Genomic DNA, 20,241 nt, shown 5'->3' with positions numbered 1-20,241 from the left:
TTTTGTGTTGATCAATGACAAAAAAATGACAATTAAATATATTTCAATCCCACTTTGTAACGCAACTAAATGTGAAAAAAGGTTCAAGAGTGTGTAGGCTTTCTAAAGGCCCTGTACTACCTACTCAAAGTTGGCCTACAGTGGTAAGCACTAGTTTACCATGTGTTGTTACTTGCAGGTTGAGTTGGGGCAGGGCGGGAGACGCCTCTTCTTTCTGAGCGCAAAGCTCCAGCTATATAATAGCCTCACTCACTTTCAATCTTTTCAGAATCTAAAATACTACACTACATCCACATACTTTGCAGCTGAGTTCATCTTCAAAAGTTTTCTACTATCAGGTAAAAAGAAAATGAAAAATACACAAGTTGTATAATCAGCAATTGTCATACAATTAGGATATAGATAGATTTGTAAAACAAATTGGCTCCACTCATTTACATTAAATTATATCAGAGATAATCCTTGACTTTCTGTATAATGTAAAAGTTGTTTGTTTGTTTATCAGCAGCCTTTTTAGTGTTAAAGAAATGTTTCTGCCGGTCTTTTCTTTATCATATCGCAGTTGCCTTGCAAACTCATCTGAGGTACGCCAGATGTATTGGGTATTCTTTTGAATAAATGTCAATAGGTTCATTCCTACAAAATGTGTACAATGTCCGAGGGAAATATGAAATCACTTTTTGTTCACATTGTTTATACGCTCCCAAAAATGGAGGCGTGGCTTAGTAGTGGTGTGGCTTTTTCATTGTTTGCCACCCGTGAGAGTCATTTTTATTCCAGTTAATCGGTCCTGCTAAGATTGAGCACAGACTTAATGAGTATTAACGAGGCTTACACAAGAGTGTGAGTTCCTCAAATGTCTATACATGTCTTAATGTTGGGATTCTTACCACTTTGTTTTAATATTGAAGTAGTAATGTTGCAAATATCCAGCAACATGTTTCTGTAAGGTGGAGTCAAGTACTTTATGTATCTTTTCATTAAATGTATAGTCAAATATGTGATGTGCAGAACTATTGAAGAAAATTAAAATCAGCAGTGTACAAACTTAACATGACGAACAGGAATGACGTTTACTCCCACTGATAGACAAAACTAACAATCTGAAAGTCACGCCCCCAATAGGGCACACCTCAGCATGAAAGTCCATAAAAACCCAACTGATGGTTAAATTAACCGGGCTATTTTCAGATGACATGGCCTATTAGGGGCGTGGTTTTCAGATAGTTATTTTTGGTCACCCGGCTCTAGTTTACGACCTGTTGTTACTTGCAAGTTGGATTGGGTGGGGCTTGATATGCCTCTTCTTTCCAAGATGCTCTAGCTTTATAATAGCCTCACTCACAATCTTTGCAGAATCTTGAATAGGCTACTACACAACATCCACATCTGCCTTTGCTGCTGAGTTCATCTTCAAAAGTTTTCTACTATCAGGTATTTTTTTTAAAAATACAGATGTTTTATATCCTTACATCAGCAATTTTCATCCAATTAGGATACAGATATACACGAGAACTAAACTTAAAAGTATTTTTTTTTGTTTATCAGCAGAATCTTTGGTGTGAAAGTAACATGTTGCTGCCAGTCTATTCTTTATCATATGGCAGTTGCCTTGCAAACACATTTCTGGGTTGGCTAGATATATTAGCTCTTCTTTTGAATAGGTGCATACATATTAATAGGTTAATTCCCACAAAATGTGTAGAATGGCAGAGGAAAAGAAAAGAAAAACTGTTTCAGTAATGCACTGTGCCTTTAAATTGTAGTTGGTGGCTCAGCTCGTCGGATCCAAGAGGGAAAAAACCTACGCAAAAACCGTCCATATGAGTCATGTTCATATTTTACAGAGGAATTAACAGTATGATTGCATATTGGAAAGACTTTTACTGAATTTTTTTTTAGATTGTATTTTAGAATACATTCATTTTATTGTATACTACAGCCATGTTTCAATTGTAGTTGCTGTATTAGCATGCTGCAGTGAATAAATAGTATGGAAAGTTACACACATTGGTATATGAGGTCCAAAAAAAATATAGGCCTATCTCTGTCATATATCTCTGCATATTGATATGTTTTAACACAATGATATTGTGAACTAAATAAACTAACGACAGATAATTAATTATTTATTCTATTTTCCATGTATTATTTCATATTTTATTATGTCGTTTATGTCTCAATATTACATTACATTTTATGTAAAAGTAGCAGCGAGTAAATATTTTTGGGAGGGTGTGTCACACAGATATCATAAATTATACACTATATATACAAAGGTATGTGGACACACCTTCAAATGAATGGATTCGGTTATTTCAGCCACACCCGTTGCTGACGGGGGGTATAAAATCAAGCAAACAGCCATGCAATCTCCATAGACAAACGTTGCAGTAGAATGGCCTTACTGAAGAGCTCAGTGACTTTTAACATGGGACCGTCATAGGATGCCACCTTTCCAACAAGTCAGTTTGTCAAATTTCTGCCCTGCTAGAGCTAACCCGGTCAACTGTAAGTGCTGTTATTGTGAAGTGGCTCAGCCATGAAGTGGTAGGCCACACAAGCTAACAGAACGGGACCGCCATGTGCTGAAGCGCGTAGCACCATGAAAATTGTCTGTCCTCAGTTGCAACACTCACTTTCGAGTTCCAAACTACCTCTGGAAGCACGGTCAGCACAAGTACTGTTCGTCGGGAGCTTCATGAAATGGGTTTCTATAGCCGAGCAGGCGCACTCAAGCCTAAGATCACAATGCGCAATGCCGTGCGTTGACTGGAGTGGTGTAAAGCTTGCCACCTTTGGAATCTGGAGCAGCGGAAACGCTTTCTCTGGAGTAATGAATCATGCTTCACCAACTGGCAGTCCAAAGGACAAATCTGGGTTTGATGGATGGCAGGAGAGTGCTACCTGCCCCAATGCATAGTGCCAACTGTAAAGTTTGGTGGCTGAGGAATAATGGTCTGGGGCTGTTTTAATGGTTTGGGCTAGGATCCTTAGTTCCATTGAAGGGAATTCTTAACGCTACAGCATACAATGACATTCTAGACAATTTTGTGCTTCCAACTTTCCTGTTTCAGCATGGCAATGCCCCCGTGCACAAAGCAAAGTCCAAACAGAAATGGTTTGTCGAGATCGGTGTGGAAAAACTTGACTGGCCGGCACAGAGCCCATCGAACACCTATGGGATGAATTGGATCGCTGACTGCGAACCAGGCCTAATCACCCAACATCAGTGCCCGACCTCACTAATGCAATTGTTGCTGAATGAAAGCAAGTCCCCTCAGCAATGTTCCAACATCTAGTTGAAAGCCTTCCTAGAAAAGTGCAGGCTGTGTGTTGTAATTGCCTTGATTTTGGAATGAGATGTTCGACGAGCAGGTGTTCACATACTTTTGGTCATGTAGTGTATATGTCATTTTGTGGTCTGTCATCCTATAGTTTTTACTGTTTGGAGTCTGAGGTGGGTAAGTGTTGTGAATTAGCCTAGAACCCATCCAGTAGAACCACAGAGGAATCGAGCTGCTTTCGGAATACTGAGAGAGTAATTGGTTAGAGGACCACATGGGCTACAGGGGCTTATGTTTACAGATCCCGTCTTGGGGAAAATGTTTCTTCTTATTCCAATCCAGTCTCATGAGACGCTTCAATCAAACACTGTATTTGCTCAGATCAATAAAATGAAAAAATATCTTCTATCACGTCTTTATGTACATCAAATTCCAAGTTTGGAACGCAATCATGCCAGGTATGCTTGTATGGTGAATATGGACTACAATACATTTTCAGATGCTGGAATGTAGAGATATGGATAAGTCATCCTAACAGTCAGTTTGAGAGACAGAGATAGAAAGAGAGATAAGTAGAGAGAGAAAGGGAGAGAAACAGTTCTCTCTTGAGTCAGTCAGGCTCATGTGACTCACTCTCTCCTTTGCACCACCACCCTAGATCAACATTGAGTTGCTGTCGGAGTTAGAGATAGACACCCTTCTCATTAAGGAGTAATGGTAAGGTATCAGGTTTCATGTAAGTCTGATATTGATACAAAAACATGAGGTATGAGAGATATACTGTCTCTGTGATACAGAGAGGTTATTTGACAACACAACATTCTGTAAGGTTTCACACACAATGTTAAAAGCATGACATTTTGCTTTAATTGTGTGGATGACATCCATAGTAAAGAAAGACTAAATACTGTTTCCAAATAAATGAAGTAGCCTATGAGGAAGTAGCCTATGAGGAAGTAGCCTATGTCTCTGACTCATTTTGCTGGACAGCTGAAGTAAAAACTCTGTGATGTTTTGAGCTAACATTCAAGGCCAATGTGAAGGCTACAACCTTCACTGTCTGTTGTAAGGGATATTGCAGATGCACAAGCAGGATACTGTCCTGATACATTGCATTGGAGTAAAAACAATATTTGTTTGTGTGATGATGTAGGCTTATATTTGTAGTTGCTGCCATATCATAGTCACAAGCCAGAGTTGCTGGAAAATAACACTACTGCTTTGACTGCCTGTCTGCTTTCTGCTTAGCCAAAGTTTGCAATGATGATGAAAAAAAATATTCGACCTTGTGTCTGTGACTTGCTTGTGTTTGATATGTTGGCTAGATAGCTACATGTAACTCCTCACTTGGGTTTTGTGTTGCTGCAAAAAACTATCTGGGTGTAAGTACGAACATGTTGATCATGTCTTTTTTGGACAACATGTAAACAGCTGCATGTAGCCTAACTCTGAAAAAAGAACATGAAATCATGCTTATGCTTAAAAGCCTACTGGGGCATGGAATGCAATAGTTTGAACATGTCGACCATCTCCTTTGTGTACAAAAAATCAGACAAAGGCGTTCATCCCCGATCAAAGCGGCAGCGGAGCAATGAGCAGCAACTACATAGGCAACAGCCTTAGAATTAAGATCAACATACCAGAATGGACATTAACCTTCTGATGATGGTCTAAGCGTCAGCAAGTTTGGTCAAGGAGTTGGTTAACCATGGTTTGCCAGTGCTGTGATAAGATAGTGTGGGGAATTTGTTTTTGAAGAATTTATCCTCACTGTATGTTTGTCAGCTAGCTAGCCAGACAGTTGAAGAGGAATGATTCCATTCATTTGTCAAATTAAGTGCCAATATGCCAACATTCCATTCAAACAAGGCAGTCAATCCACAGCAATACACTGGCTGAAATCAGTTGATGATAAGACTTAGACAAGTTGTAAAATCAACAAGTACTGATAATGTATCATATAATAGCACTCACAGTTTACCAAGAAAACAAATCATTTAGTCATTTAGGGTCTTTTTGAATATAATTTAGAGGCTATTTATACAGAACATTTGTACAAAACCTGTATAAACTGTATTTATAACTATATAACAATATTTTTGGTTGACAGTAATTCTATTACACAATTTCTGATATATCACACTGTTATGTTCCTGCATAAATCAAATCTGGATTACGCCTCTACTGCCATTAGCTCATATTACACTGGTTTGGATTTGTCCCTGACGAATGTGGCTGCCATTTTCACTCCATTCTTGAATATTAAGGCTTTATGACATAGCCCCTCTAGTAATTTCATAGGATCTCTATGGCAGGAGATAAAATGTTTAAAAAATCCTTCACCTGGGCAGAAATATGTGTATTTTTAGTCCCAGCAAAACGGTTTCCAGAAAATCCGGAACTGCAACCAATCATTTGTTTTGCAATTGACACAGGGATCTGCTGACATAATATTGGGTCATTCAACAGAACACACACCTGTCTTAAGTAAACAACACTGTTTAAAGTCAATAGTCATGTGATATGGCCTTCTCTTCAGTGAGCCAATTATTACCTCTGTTTACCTGGAGAAGATATTACCTGAAGCTTTGACTTGTGTTGTGTAATAAATGCCTCTAAGGATTCAGTCAAACATTAACTAACCTAATTGACATACGACGTACAGTAATTATCCTATTACACATAAGACACAATACTAAAGTAGTGTTGTATTATGAAACCTAGGACTTTGGTACATCTGCACTTCAAAAACTGCTGGGTAAATAGTGGACATAACACAAATAGGGATATTTTGACACAGGGTCACTTAGTTGGGTAGTTTTCTTTGAAGACTGAAGGCATGGCTTATTAGTGACGTGGCTTTCAGATAGTTAGTTTTGGCCACCCGTGAGAGTAAATGTCATTCCTGTTGATCATGAGATGTTTGCACTGCAAATTTGAAATATTCTTCAATATTTTTTGTAAGTTACATATGTTAATATAAATGTTCTAACATTTTTTAAATATTGTAACAAAGTGGTAACTCTCCCAACATTGGGATATGCATAGGCACTTGAGCAACTCACGGGCAACCCAGTGGGTCATAGCTTAATAAGCCAGCATCAATAACCCAACTAAGTGACTCAACTGGCTGTTCCAAAATAACCCAACGAGTGTTCTGTCCAATATTTACCAACATAGTTTTTTTTAACACAGCATTTCTTTATAGAGTGTACTCCCCACAGATTTCCATTATTAGCACTATATGTTAGCCTTTAACACTACAGACACTCTCCAAGGTCTCGTTAACTGGTGATAAAGAGCCATACGTTTACATCATATCTTTGACTTTACCGTGATTCTGAGTTTTTTTTTGTGTTTGTCAGTGATAATGACAGTCATCTTGTGTATGACCTTGACTCTCCATCACCTCCTCCTCCTCCTCCTAATCACCCCTCTGCTTTCTCCTGCTCCTCCCTTCCAGAACCATGGTGTTCCATAAGGAGTTCCAGATTGCAGGAAAGGGACCTGGTCTTCAGGTATGGCGTGTGGAGAAGATGGATCTGAAGCCGGTTCCTAAACAGCTCTACGGGAACTTCTTCACTGGAGACTGCTACGTTTTGCTCTACACCACCGCCGCCCCCTCATACTACATCCACATGTGGCTGGGTGAGAGAGAGAGCTGGTTACCCCACTGATATATCCTACCACCAGGGTCACTCAAGCTGAGCCTTTAACTGCTATGCTATACGTGCAGAAAATGATAATGATAAGCATTATCAAAGACACATGCCAGTTCACCTGTCATATTTATTTGATAATTGACTGAATGGTTCCTCCCTTTGATGTTTTGGATGCTCCAGGGTGAAGCTTCCCCTCGGTACACATCTAGGTTCAGCAATTCTAACCTTAATCATTGGTTGGAAAAATGCAAAACTGACCCAAGAACACTGCCTAAGGGGGAACTTCACCCTACATCATTCTGTATGGCCTTTCCCATTGGTAATCTTCCTCCTCATCTCTGTCTCTATTGGTTGATACCACAGGAAATGAAAGTTCTCAGGATGAGATGGGTGCGGCGGCCATCTTCAGCTCCCAACTGGATGATTTCCTGGGCGGAGGCCCGGTACAATTCAGAGAGGTCCAGAACAATGAGTCTATCACCTTCCTGGGATACTTCAAGTCTGGCATCAAGTACAAGGTGAGGTATTACTGAAAACTGTATCATTAAAAATGACTGAAAGTCTCTGTTTTCCTTTCCAGCACTTAGAAGCTTACTCTGTTATTATACAGCCCACTACTATACTTCTCTGTGTATGTCAATGACATTGAAACCCAATGCAGTGAAGGGAAGGACAATAATGTGTGTGGGTTTTGCGTTATTAGGTTAAGTATTGATAACCAAGTATTAACAACGAAGTGGATTCCAATTTGAACTTGGTGACTCATGAGACTGAAGTTTAGATCTATTGAATTACAGGGTCCTACAATAGGTGATCAAAGGTGTAGTAATCTATTCTCTAGTGAGGACAACCCCAACAGCAACACTCCCATTAAGTTAAGGATCTCTTCAGATCGGTGTCCCACCCGTCCCATACAGCCAGAGAATGACTATGTACATACAGTGTGTACATGTAAGTACCCCTTGCAGTCACTTCAGTAGTTTTAAAACGGTTGTGTGGGTTATGTCCCCCCCTACTGGTTCAAATCAGTGTCACAATTCAGACAAGTAACAAGAACATTTCCCAGGACATAGACATGTCTTATATCGGCAGAAAGCTAAATTCTTGTCCAATTGACAGTAGTTATTACAGTGAAAACATACCATGCAATTGTTTGAGGAGAGTGCACTGTTATTGTAAGGGGTGCATACTGGCAGCAGGGAAGTCAGGTGCAGGAGAGCCAAAACTGGGTTACAACGGAGCAGTTTAATAAATAAAACCAAACAAACAATCAATGGGTACAAAACCCATCGCACACCAGATAAACGTGCACAATGCACTTAAAAGAAACAATTCTGGACAAGGACATGGGGGGAACAGAGGGTTAAATACACAACATGTAATGAGGGGATTGAAACCAGGTGTGTGGGAAGACAAGACAAAACAAATGGAAAATGAAAAGTGGATTGATGATGGCTTGAAGACTGGCGACGCCAAACGCCACCCGAACAAGGAGAGGAACCGACTTCAGGGGAAGTCGTGACAGTTATGCACATGAAAATGTATATATTGACCAATTAGGCACATTTTGGCAGACTTGATACAACATTTTGAACAGAAATGCAATGGTTCATTGAATCAGTTTAAAACTTTGCACATACACTGCTGCCATCTAGTGGCCAAAATCTAAATTGTGCCTGGAGTCCTAAGTTAGATACTGGCCTTTCTCTTGCATTTCAAAGATGATGAAAAAACCCACAAGTTTTTTACCTTGTATGATCTTTTACCAGATCTAATGTGTTATATTCTCCTACATTAATTTCACATTTCCACAAACTTCAAAGTGTTTCCTTTCAAACGGTATCAAGAATATGCATGTCCTTGCTTCAGGTCCTGAGCTACAGGCAGTTAGATTTGGGTATGTCATTTTAGGCGAAAATTGAAAAAAAGGGTCCAATCCTGTGTTGAAATACTAATGAGTCTCGACACATGTTGCCAAGAAGCTAACTGTACTATTTTTAAAGGACTGTGTCTTTAAGGTTTAGCTTCTACAGTGGTTAAAGGTTTCCATGGAAGGTTGCTATGGAGAGTTTGAAATTGCAGAAAGGCTGAGGGAGGACACGTCTGGGTCTTTTTCCAGAAAGCCAAACGACTGCATGTCTGGCAAGATTTTATATTGGCTTCTGAATTGGAAAGCAGAGGAAGGAAGCCTTGGAAGTACATATTTACTTACTACTCTGGACAAAGTTACTCACAATGAACTTTGAAGTTGGAGTTTGTAACATATGTAATATACAATGAGTATACAAAACATTTATGGAAAATTCCACCCAAAAATCTTTTGGTATTTGTTTCATTAGTTAATTGTTGACATAGTTCTAAAATGTTTTGCTTCTCAGCAATCAAGTTGTCAAAACATAGATCCCTATAACTCAACTCTAGACCTTGAAGCCAGTTCCACTGCTTTTTTTCATTGTTGCCCTCTATTCAGGGACTGATTTAGACCTGGGACACCAGGTGGGTGCAATTCATTATCAGGTAGAACAGAAAAACAGCCTGGACCTCACAGGGTAAGAGTTCAATACCCTCTGACATAGACTGACCAGGTGAATCCAGGTGAAAGATATGATCTCTTATTGATGTCACTTGTTAAATCCACTCAAATCAGTGTAGATGAAGGGGAGGAGACAGGCTAAGAGGTTAAAGAAGGATTTTAAAGCTTTGAGACAATTGAGACATGGATTGTGTATGTGTGCCATTCAGAGGGTGAATGGGCAAGAAAACAAGTGCCTTTAAGTGCCTTTGAATGGGTTATGGCAGTAGGTGCCAGGCACACTGGTTTGTGTAAAGAACTGCAATGCTGCTGGGCTTTTCACACTCAACAGTTTCCCGTGTGTATAAAGAATGGTCCACCACCCAAAGGACATCCAGCCAACTTGACACAATTTTGGGAAGCATTGGAGTCAACATGGGCCAGCATCACTGTGGAACGCTTTTGACACCTTCTAGAGTCCATGTCCGACTAACTGAGGCTGTTCTGAGGGCAAAAGTAGGAGGGTGCAACTCAATAGTAGGAAGGTGTTCCTAATGTTTGGTATACTCCGTGTGCATATAAACTTCTTATAAACTATGTTTTATTATTAGCTTCGTTAACCTGACACATTATTTAAATTCTCTGTCCTTCAGCAAGGTGGGGTGGCCTCTGGCTTCCAGCATGTGGTGACCAATGAGATGAACGTCAAGCGTCTGCTGCACATCAAGGGCCGCAGGGTCATCAGAGCCACGGAGGTGGACATGTCCTGGTCCAGCTTCAACAATGGGGACTGCTTCATCATCGACCTGGGAAAGGTGAGCTGGGACAGGGTATCAGTGACTAAGCTCAACGATGAAATTAGAAGTTAAGGCGTTAGATCTGCTAAACCAGACCCACGTGCATTGAACTTAGCCAATGCTACATAGGGGGATTGTCACATAGGCAGAAGCACAAAAATCCCACATGCACAATGTTTGCATATGTGCAATGGGAGGAATGAGGGCTCTAAAGAAGGAGAGGGCAGTAAAATACCCCAGTTGTTATTTTGTGGAGCATACAGGAGTATGCATGTAGTTATATCCAGAGGCAAGACTCCTCCCTTAGCCTAAGTCATGGCCATGAAGACAACTTTTGTTTCTATTCTCAGGACATCTTCCAGTGGTGTGGCAGTGAGTGCAACCGCTTCGAGCGACTGAAGGCGTCCGAGGTGGCCATCGATGTCCGTGACAACGAGAGGAATGGCCGCGCCAAGCTGCAAATTGTTGAGGAGGGAGGAGAGCCAGAGGCTATCATCAAGGTGAGACATTTGCATTTTTACATTTTAGTCATTTAACACTCTCTTATCCAGACACACACACACACGCACGCACGCACGCACACACACGCACACACGCGCACACGCACACACGCACACACGCACACACACACACGCACATACGCACACACGCACACACACACACGCACACACGCACACACACACACACACACACACACACACACACACACACACACACACACACACACACACACACACACACACACACACACAGATAATCGAGGAGGAAGGAGAACAGCTGACTGAATCCCAAATCATTCCCTCACCGCTCCCCCTCCAATTGCATGTTCACGCGCACCTCTGCCATTTGCACAAGTGTCTCATTGCTGAGGGAGTGAAGATGATCGAGTGTGTAGGGGCTAATTAGGCATTCAGATAGTCACTTTGACCGAGCCAGCAAGGCTGCAAGCTTCAGATCTAAGTGCTATCCCGACAAGCACTGCGATATGTTTGGAGTCTGCGCAATTTCATAAAATAATGGAGAGGAATTATTAATTATATGTTGTTTGCATTTGTTAATATCTGATTTCGAGACTTGATACATGTAACAGATGACATACCTCCCAAATGAAATGTTTAACTGTTACTGTGGTTTATATCTTGTAAAACAACAGGGGGATTCATTAATTTGAATTTCATGCTTGTTTTATTGTTTAAAAGTGGAACATGAATGTCGTCATTCAAGTAAGGAGTGTGTTCCGAAGTTGATGGGTGTATTGATCCCATCCCTACTCTCTGGAGGTCACCCTCTGAGTTTAGTTAGCAACACGTGACGCTCCGAGCGAGTTGATAGGGGCGAGGGGGCAGTTTGGGATTCACCGACAGGCTGTCATCTACGTGAGTCACCTTCACCACCACTCCCTGTCCCTGTAATACAGGAAGGGAATATGGGAGCGAGGGTTACTGGCATCTGGCATTATTATGCCTTTTTAGCACACTAAGACATTGCAGTGTGAACTTGAATCATTTTAGCTGCCTTCTATTTTGTCTCATTTAATGCATTTTTAAAAGGTAAGGGGTTGTTCCTGGTCTTGCACGATGGTCACAAGCTCTATACAAGGGTTTTTGTGCAATGGTGGAATTGTAGATGAGTGCAATGGGACTTCTCAGGCAGAGCTGATAAACTTGGCTATGACTTATTTCTCCTTATTCACAGTATTAATAATTGCTGTGTTTGCTTTTATGTTAAGGCTCTGGGGCCCAAACCCAACATCCCTGCAGGAAGCCCTGATGACGAGACTGTTGAAAGAGCCAACAAGAAGGGAGCTCTCTACATGGTAAAGACTCGCAGCCCTGTGCTGCTCCCAGTCTGTCATAAGTGTATGTTTTGTGGTGGCGCAGTGTACTGTGAAAGCACAATGGTCCATTTCAGGTGTCTCTGTATAATGTGGGTGAACACAGATGTATTGTATTGGGTTGTAGATCTCTGACGCGGCAGGCTCCATGAAGGTGTCAGTGGTGGCCCAGACCAGCCCCTTCAAACAAGAGATGCTCTCCCCCAGCGAGTGTTACATTCTGGACAACGGATCAGACTGCAAGATCTTTGTCTGGAAAGGACCTAGTGCCTCCACAGATGAGCGCAAGGCTGCCATGAATGCTGCAGAACAGTTCATCAAGGAGAAGAATTACCCCAAGCACACCCAGGTAACGTTACAGCAAACGTGTCTTCATGCTGCTGCCGTGGATTCGTATGCCAAAGTTATGTACCATGACAGTAACCTTTCTACCCTACTGCTGCTGAATTGTGCAAAAGTCAAACACTACAAGAACAACCTCTCCACATCCCATCACCACTCACTCAGCTCTGTGTATTGACCAGTTCCTTTGGGTCTACTGCTATCATGTCCCTTTACAGATATGTGGGTTCGAATGATTGAAGCCCTTTGATGTCTTCTTCTGTCCTGTGCAGATCCAGGTGTTGCCGTGCGGAGGAGAGACTACCCTGTTTAAGCAGTTCTTCTGTAACTGGAAGGACAAGGACCAGACCACGGGCCCAGGCCAGGCCTACAGTGTGGGACGTATTGCCAGGGTGGAGCAGGTCCCCTTCGACTCCTCCTCCCTACACACCAACAAGACCATGGTTGCCCAACACGGCATGGTGGATGACGGATCTGGGAAGGTTCAGGTACTGCTGAAATAATCTAGTGATGAGAATCAGTATGATGATCGAATTCCAGTGGTGGAAAAATACCCAATTGTCATACTGGAGTAAAAGTAAAGATTCCCTAATAGAAAATGACTCAAGTAAAAGTGAAAGTCATCCAGTAAAATCCTAGTTGAGTAAAAGTCTAAAAGTATTTGGTTTTAAATATACTTAAGTAACAAAAGTAAATGTAATTGCTAAAATATACTTAAGAATCGAAAGTAAAAGTATGAATAATTTCAAATTCCTTATATTAAGCAAACCAGACGGCACCATTTTCCTGTTTAAAAAAATGTATGGATAGCCAGGGGCACACTCCAACATTCAGACATCATTTACAAACAAAGCATGTGTTTGGTGAGTCCGCCAGATCAGAGGCAGTAGGGATGACCAGGGATGTTCTCTTGATAAGTGTGTGACTTAGAATACTTCCCTGTCCTGCTAAGCATTCAAAATGAGTACTTTTGTGTGTCAGGGAAAATGTATGGAGTAAAGGTACATACTTTTCTTTAGGAATGTAGTGAAGTAAATATAAATATGTCAAACATATAAATAGTAAAGTATAGATACCCCAAAAATATTTTTACACCACTGTCAAATTCTACTACTCCTGGTGGTGTGAGAATTGTTTTTTTTTGTTTTGTTCAAAGGAGTGCACGAGTGAATCTCAATTTGTCTTTCCACAAATACTTCCATCTTATCTCCTCTACTTCTGAACTGTATTGGAGGAGAACATCCAAGGTCCATCCCCCTCAGACCTTCTTCTCCAATGTGCCATAGAGCCATAGAGAGAATAACAGGCAAAGGGAGAATGTGTTACAAGGAAGGCAAACTTGTGCATGTGTGCTGGAGGCTGCCGTCCCGACCACTAGACCACCCAGCCCATATGTGAATTGTTTTTCATGTACCACACACTGAGAGTTACACCTTGGTAACTAAAGATGATGCTTCTCCTCCTCAGGTGTGGCGTGTGGAGGATGGTGCCCAGGTGCCAGTGGACCCCTCCAGCTACGGCCAGTTCTATGGAGGTGACTGCTACCTGGTCCTGTACAGCTACCGCCTAGGAGGCAGGGAGCAGCATATCATCTACACCTGGTTAGTGTTGTTCACCATGTCGCCACAAGAGGGAGCCTTCATCAGACTGGAGCTATAGACTGAGTATACCAAACATTGAGAACAGCTTCCAAGTATTGAGTTGTGCTCTTTTGGCCTCAGAACAGCCTCAATTCGTTGGGCATGGACTCTACAAGGTGTCAAAAACATTCCACAGGGATGCTGGCCCATGTTGACTCCAATGCTTCCCACAGTTGTGTCAAGTTGGCTGGATGTCCTTTTGGGTGGTGGACCATTCTTGATGCACAAGGGAAACTGTTGAGCATGAAAAAACCCAACAGCATTGCAGTTCTTGACACACATCAGTGCCCCTAGGACCTACTACCATACTCTGTTCAAAGGCACTTAAATATTTTTTCTTGCCCATTCACCCTCTGAATGGCACATGCACACAATCCATGTCTTAATTATCTCAATACATGAAAATCCTTCTTTAACCTGTCTCCTCCCCTTCATCTACACTGATATGAGTGGATTTACCAAGTGATATCAATAAGGGAACGTAGCTTTCACCTGGATTCACCTGGTCAGTCTATGTAATGGAAAGAGCAGGTGTTCTAAATTTGTTATATACTCAGTGTAACTGCATTAGCACCTCTCTGGGAAATGTGGGACGGTAGCGTCCCACCTCGCCAACAGCGGTCGCAAAGTTCAAGGGGGCCGAATACTTTCGCAAGGCACTGTATGTCCAAATACCTCCTTTTTCTCGAGTTTAGTACACAATCCAAACTCACGACATGCGAGCAAGTCCAGGCGAAAGTTCAGACGATTAGTCATATTACAGTTCGTAGAAACATGTCAAACGAAGTATAGAATCAATCTTTAGGATGTTTTTATCATAAATCTTCAATAATGTTCCAACCGGAGAATTCCTTTGTCTGTAGAAATGCAATGGAACGCAAGCTAACTCTCACGTGAGCGCGCTTGATCAGCTCATGCCACTCTGGCAGACCTCTGACTCATTCAGCTCCCATTCCCCCCTCCTCACAGTAGAAGCATCAAACAAGGTTCTAAAGACTGTGGAAGCCTTAGGAAGTGCAATATGAAGCCATAGACATTGTATATTTGATAGGCAATGATTTGAAAAACAAAAAAACTCATATTTCCCACTTCCTGGTTGGATTTTTTTCTCAGGTTTTTGCCTTTCATAGGAGTTCTGTTATACTCACAAACATCATTCAAACAGTTTTAGAAACTTCGGAGTGTTTTCTATCCGAATCTACTAATAATATGCATATATTAGCAACTGGGCCTGAGTAGCAGGCAGTTTACTCTGGGCACCTTATTCATCCAAGCTACTCAGTCCCAAAGAAGTTAAGATCTCTGTTTGTGTCTATGTTACCCATACCCATAACAGTGATTGATGGATTGATATATTGATTGATTGATGTCTTCAGGCAGGGGCGGAAGTGTACTCAGGATGAGCTGGCTGCTTCCGCCTTCCTTACGGTCAAGCTGGACGACTCCATGGGAGGCTCACCTGTCCAGGTAACACTTACTGTACAAAGACAATCTAAGAACAATTGCTCACCATTCAGATAAATCTGATTTAAACACACCTCATATGTCTTTCAAACACTCAGAGAAGTGTCCTCTTGTCAACGTTGTTTGGAAGTGTGATTTATTTATTTAACCTTAGCCAGGTAAGTCATTGAGAACAAAATATATTTTACAATAACAACCTGGCTGTGAAAGCCTATGATCCAATGGATGTGTTGAAGTGTCTCCTCTCCTATCTCCTCCAGGTGCGTGTGACTCAGGGCCAGGAGCCGGCCCACCTGATGAGTCTGTTCAAGGGGAAGCCCATGGTGATCCACCTGGGCGGAACGTCCCGTAAGGTGGGCCAGAGCAAGGTGGGCTCCACACGCCTCTTCCACATCCGCCAGAGCTCCACCAAGGCTACACGGGCTGTAGAGGTCAGTCACACAACATACACGTATATCTGGGACGCTAAACAAGACAAGATAAAGCATGTCTGTCTATATAATGAATATGAATTGTGTGGGTTGAGGTTATTAAATATAAAAGGACTAAACCTCTCTAAAAGCTTCAAGTTTTTCTTGAACCCTAAATGTTTTTCAAGTAGATTACTAAGAAAAGCTCATCCATTGTTTAAAAGTGGCCTTTTTGCCTTTGTGCAGATTGCCATGTCCCATTTTTGATTAATTTAAAATTAAACATTTTTCAAATGTCTCTCTTTTTCAAGCTGGTGTCAATTTCAATTCCATCCCCCTGAAAAAATAGAACAAATATTATGGCTGAACTCAAATGTGCTGGTTATTAAACGGCAGGTAGACTAGTGGTTAGAGTGTTGGACTAGTAATTGCAAGGTTGCAAGTTCAAATCCCCGAGCTGATAAAGTACAAATCTGTTGTTCTGCCCCTGAACAGGCAGTTAGCCCACTGTTCCTAGGCCTTCATTGAAAAGAAGAATTGTTCTTAACTGACTTGCCTAGGTAATTAAAGGTAAAAAATAAAACCGGTGTTTATGTAAAAGATGTTTGAAAAGGGTGTTTTGTTATTAAATTATATTGTAAAATGGAATGGTAGAGTTGTGCATTTTATAGAGTTATCAGAATTGTATGGGAAGTTCTACTCAATCCAAGATTACAACCAATTGATTACAGCATTACCCACAAAATGGAGGAGGCAGGTGGCAGTGGGAGGAGGTAGGGAACTGGTCTGTCTGCCCAATATTAAGGATCAAAATTGGTGGAGGAATAAAAATAGCATAAATAGGAAAGTATAGCAGTTTCATTTGAGGACCAGGATGTGGACAGCTGTGCCATACATATGGAAAAATAGTTGGGAAGAGATTTTTGATGTACTGATTCCATGGTACAGGGTGTATGAGTTGCAAGATTCAAGACTTCGTGCCCCCCCCCCCGTCTCGAATCCCCTCCTCAGGTGGAACCCTCTGCTACATTCCTGAACACCAATGATGTGTTTGTGCTGAAGTCCCCTGACACTGTGTTCCTGTGGAGGGGAGTGGGGGCCACTGAGGAGGAGATGGCTGCGGCACAGTATGTCACATCTTTCCTGGGAGGAGGGAAAGCCACTGTGGTGTCAGAGGGCAAGGAGCCTGGTGGGTGTTGTAGTCTTACACCTGGTGACTGTCATAACAAAACATGCCTTAGTGATAGGATTTATTTTACATTGTTTGTTTCTATTTTAAATACTTTTATTGTAGCGCTTTTATTAGCAAATATTACATTTGAACTACCATTACAAAATGTTGTACTCACTAATGTATTATTGTGTTTTTCTGATGTTTCTTCATTTGCATTGAATGAAACTGGTATGATGAGTGATTTGATGTACCATATTCTGCTCTCTTTCCCAGCTGGGTTCTGGTCTGCTCTGGGAGGGAAGAAGGAGTACCAGACCTCCAGCGGTCTGCAGAAGATGGTGAAGCCACCGCGCCTATTTGGCTGCTCTAACAAGACTGGCAGACTCATAGTGAGTAGAGGAATGCTTTCTCTTAGTGAAGGGATGGACTATTTGGTTGTGAAGGTTGGAGACATCAAAGGATACTCTGTAATTTTCTCTTTCTCTTTCTCTTTCTCTTTCTCTTTCTCTTTCTCTTACTCTTTCTCTTTCTCTTTCTCTTACTCTTACTCTTACTCTTACTCTTACTCTTACTCTAACTCTTACTCTTACTCTTACTCTTACTCTAACTCTTACTCTTTCTCTTTCTCTTTCTCTTTCTCTTTCTCTTTCTCTTACTCTTTCTCTTTCTCTTTCTCTTACTCTTACTCTTACTCTTACTCTTACTCTTACTCTTACTCTAACTCTTACTCTTACTCTTACTCTTACTCTAACTCTTACTCTTTCTCTTTCTCTTTCTCAGGCTGAGGAGGTGCCTGGAGATTTCACCCAGTCAGACTTGGCAACCGACGATGTCATGCTTCTGGACACTTGGGATCAGGTAAGGTCTTGGCATGATGTGGAAGACCATTATAAAACCATTATACATTATAATCCGCATGATCCCAGTGGCTCTGATACAACTGAAGTCCTGCCATGAGTTTTTAGAGGAAGTGATCCAATCCTCCAATCTCTCTTCACATCCTGCTTTTACTGTTTTCTGTATAATGATTTGAGTGTGCAGGGTTGATCCCATAGAAATATCATGAGGCTTTGAAGTTACCGGTCAGCCGTAATGGCAGTCATCCATAGGAATGAATGGAATTCTACAGTATTTCAAATAAATGTTGAAAGGACAAAATGACATGTATTTAAGAATGTTTTTGATGTAGTGGGAACAGTAACATAAGATTTAAAAAACTTTACTTTAAGGACTTTTAAAAATATATATATTTAGTAGCTCACATAACATTATTTAAAAGTGTGCATTAATGTGTCTATAATAGAATAAAGGTGGCAAAAACAAATGTAAACATTAATATATGTATTTCTTTAGGTTAAATATTTTATTTATAATGGTTGGGGAATGCCATGATGGAGGGTTGGTTACTTCAAAACAGCACCTCCTGTCTGTCATCTAGTGTAGCATTGACTTGACTGGGAATGTCTGTCTAATTATTCTATTTCTATTGATGATCCACTCTCTTTTTCTATTATTTTAATAGGTCTTCCTCTGGATAGGCAACGAGGCTAACGAAGTGGAGAGGACCGGATCAGCAAAAATTGGTACGATTGATTAATAATCTGGATTTATTGGCCATTGTTCATACATACACTCTATCACTACCTCATTGTAGTCATTGACAAAAAGTGTCAATCTGTAGGACTTAATGTAGAGCTTTCTTCTTGCCTTTCAGCCAAAGACTACTTGGATTCGGACCCCTCTGGTCGCCGGGGCATTGCCATCACCACGATCAAGCAGGGAATGGAACCGGCAACCTTCACCGGCTGGTTCCAGGCCTGGGACCCCAAGATGTGGGAAACAGACCCTCTGGAGCGTATCCGTGCCCGTTTTTAAAATGTACTGTCACTAGGACAACCACTTCCCCCTGCTCCCTCCCGTTCTTTACCCTTGCATGGCTTCTTCTCCAGCATGATCCTGTACTCCTAAAAACAAGGCCAAGACATCTGCAAGACATCTGCGAGCAGTTGGGCCCATAAGCCAGATGAAACTGGTCCATTATATTGGACCAGTGTACAGTTTACTGCTTGGATTAGCTTGGTCGCGGATATGTTTGTGTTCTAGCCTACTCCATTGCTGTGATTGTCAAGCCAAATGTTTGACATAACAATGAGTGACAAGGAGTATTGTCTTTATTTGACTATTTTCATGTATAACTGTGTGGCTTCTCAATAAAACAAGTGCCAATGCTCAAACGCAATAATGAAAACAAAATATGTTAGCTACACGTGTAAATGTGGCCTTCAAGGGGCAATCAGAAGTTGCGACATACATTTTTGGACTTAGAGATGAATTATGTGTACCCATTGATTCTTGAAGAATATATGTTATAAATACCTCATTAGCTTAGTTCAACTGACGTACCCCATTAGAACCCCAATATAAGCTTATTTTTACTCCAATGTTTGTAAACAATATAGCCTCAAAACATTGGTTAAAGCTATAATTTTGATATAATGGATGGTCAATCCTTGCGTCCATAGCTCTGTCTATGAATTTGAGAGTGATTGCATTTTTCCAGCCCCATCTCTCAGCCTTTTGTTACTTCTTTTTCAATTTTTTACTTTTCAATTTTTTATTTAACACTTATTTAAAAACTGTTCTTCACTTCTTAAAGCATTGTAGGTTCAGGGTTTGTAAAGTAAGCATTTTAGCGCATATGACAGATAAAATTTGATATACCAAAGCAGGGCTGAGGAGACCGCTTTGTTATTGTTTCTTCTGCTGATTTCCACTTTCACAATGATAGGCATTTAAAAAATACACTTTTGCTATTGTACAATTTGCCTAACAAAGTCTATTTCATGCTTGTATACTGTAGTAAATTAACTTTTGTTAGTAATAAAACATCCTGTTTTTCGAAAGAAGGTTGTGCTTTTTTTTATTGCGTCTTGCATGTAATTTGAGCCAGTTTGCCACAGCAGGAAAATAATCCTGCAGCAACAGGAAATGTGAATTATTATGTGGATTATAATTATTGACATTTTTGTAGGGTTTGATAGGTTGTCACATTATGTCAGCTGTTATGACATGATTATGACTGTGTCAAGTAAAGTGTTACCAACCAAACAATAGATGGA

The 20,241-nt window shown here is 41.0% G+C and overlaps 1 protein-coding gene across 2 annotated transcripts; it reads left to right on the top strand.

Annotated features, from left to right (window-relative positions):
* Positions 1-245: 245 nt before the first annotated feature.
* On the top strand, positions 246-20,032 carry LOC135556257 (gelsolin-like). Of its 2 annotated transcripts, none has more exons than XM_064989301.1 (16): positions 246-338; positions 6,751-6,935; positions 7,313-7,467; positions 10,115-10,276; positions 10,609-10,758; positions 11,988-12,074; positions 12,220-12,441; positions 12,707-12,922; positions 13,902-14,035; positions 15,451-15,541; positions 15,799-15,969; positions 16,960-17,137; positions 17,396-17,511; positions 17,903-17,980; positions 18,645-18,705; positions 18,837-20,032. In XM_064989301.1, exons 2-16 carry the CDS (start codon positions 6,755-6,757, stop codon positions 18,995-18,997), a joined length of 2,163 nt encoding a protein of 720 aa, XP_064845373.1. In that variant the 5' UTR covers positions 246-338; positions 6,751-6,754; the 3' UTR covers positions 18,998-20,032. The 2 variants fall into 2 exon arrangements, with proteins under 2 accessions (XP_064845373.1, XP_064845372.1); XM_064989300.1 differs by lacking the exon at positions 246-338 and adding an exon at positions 1,183-1,434.
* The last annotated feature ends 209 nt before the right edge of the window (positions 20,033-20,241 follow it).

Source organism: Oncorhynchus masou, chromosome 15, assembly GCF_036934945.1.
Source record: "Oncorhynchus masou masou isolate Uvic2021 chromosome 15, UVic_Omas_1.1, whole genome shotgun sequence".
Taxonomy (NCBI): Eukaryota; Metazoa; Chordata; class Actinopteri; order Salmoniformes; family Salmonidae; genus Oncorhynchus; species Oncorhynchus masou.
The sequence above is the reverse complement of the archived record's forward strand: the minus strand, read 5'-3'. Positions and strand labels throughout refer to the sequence as shown.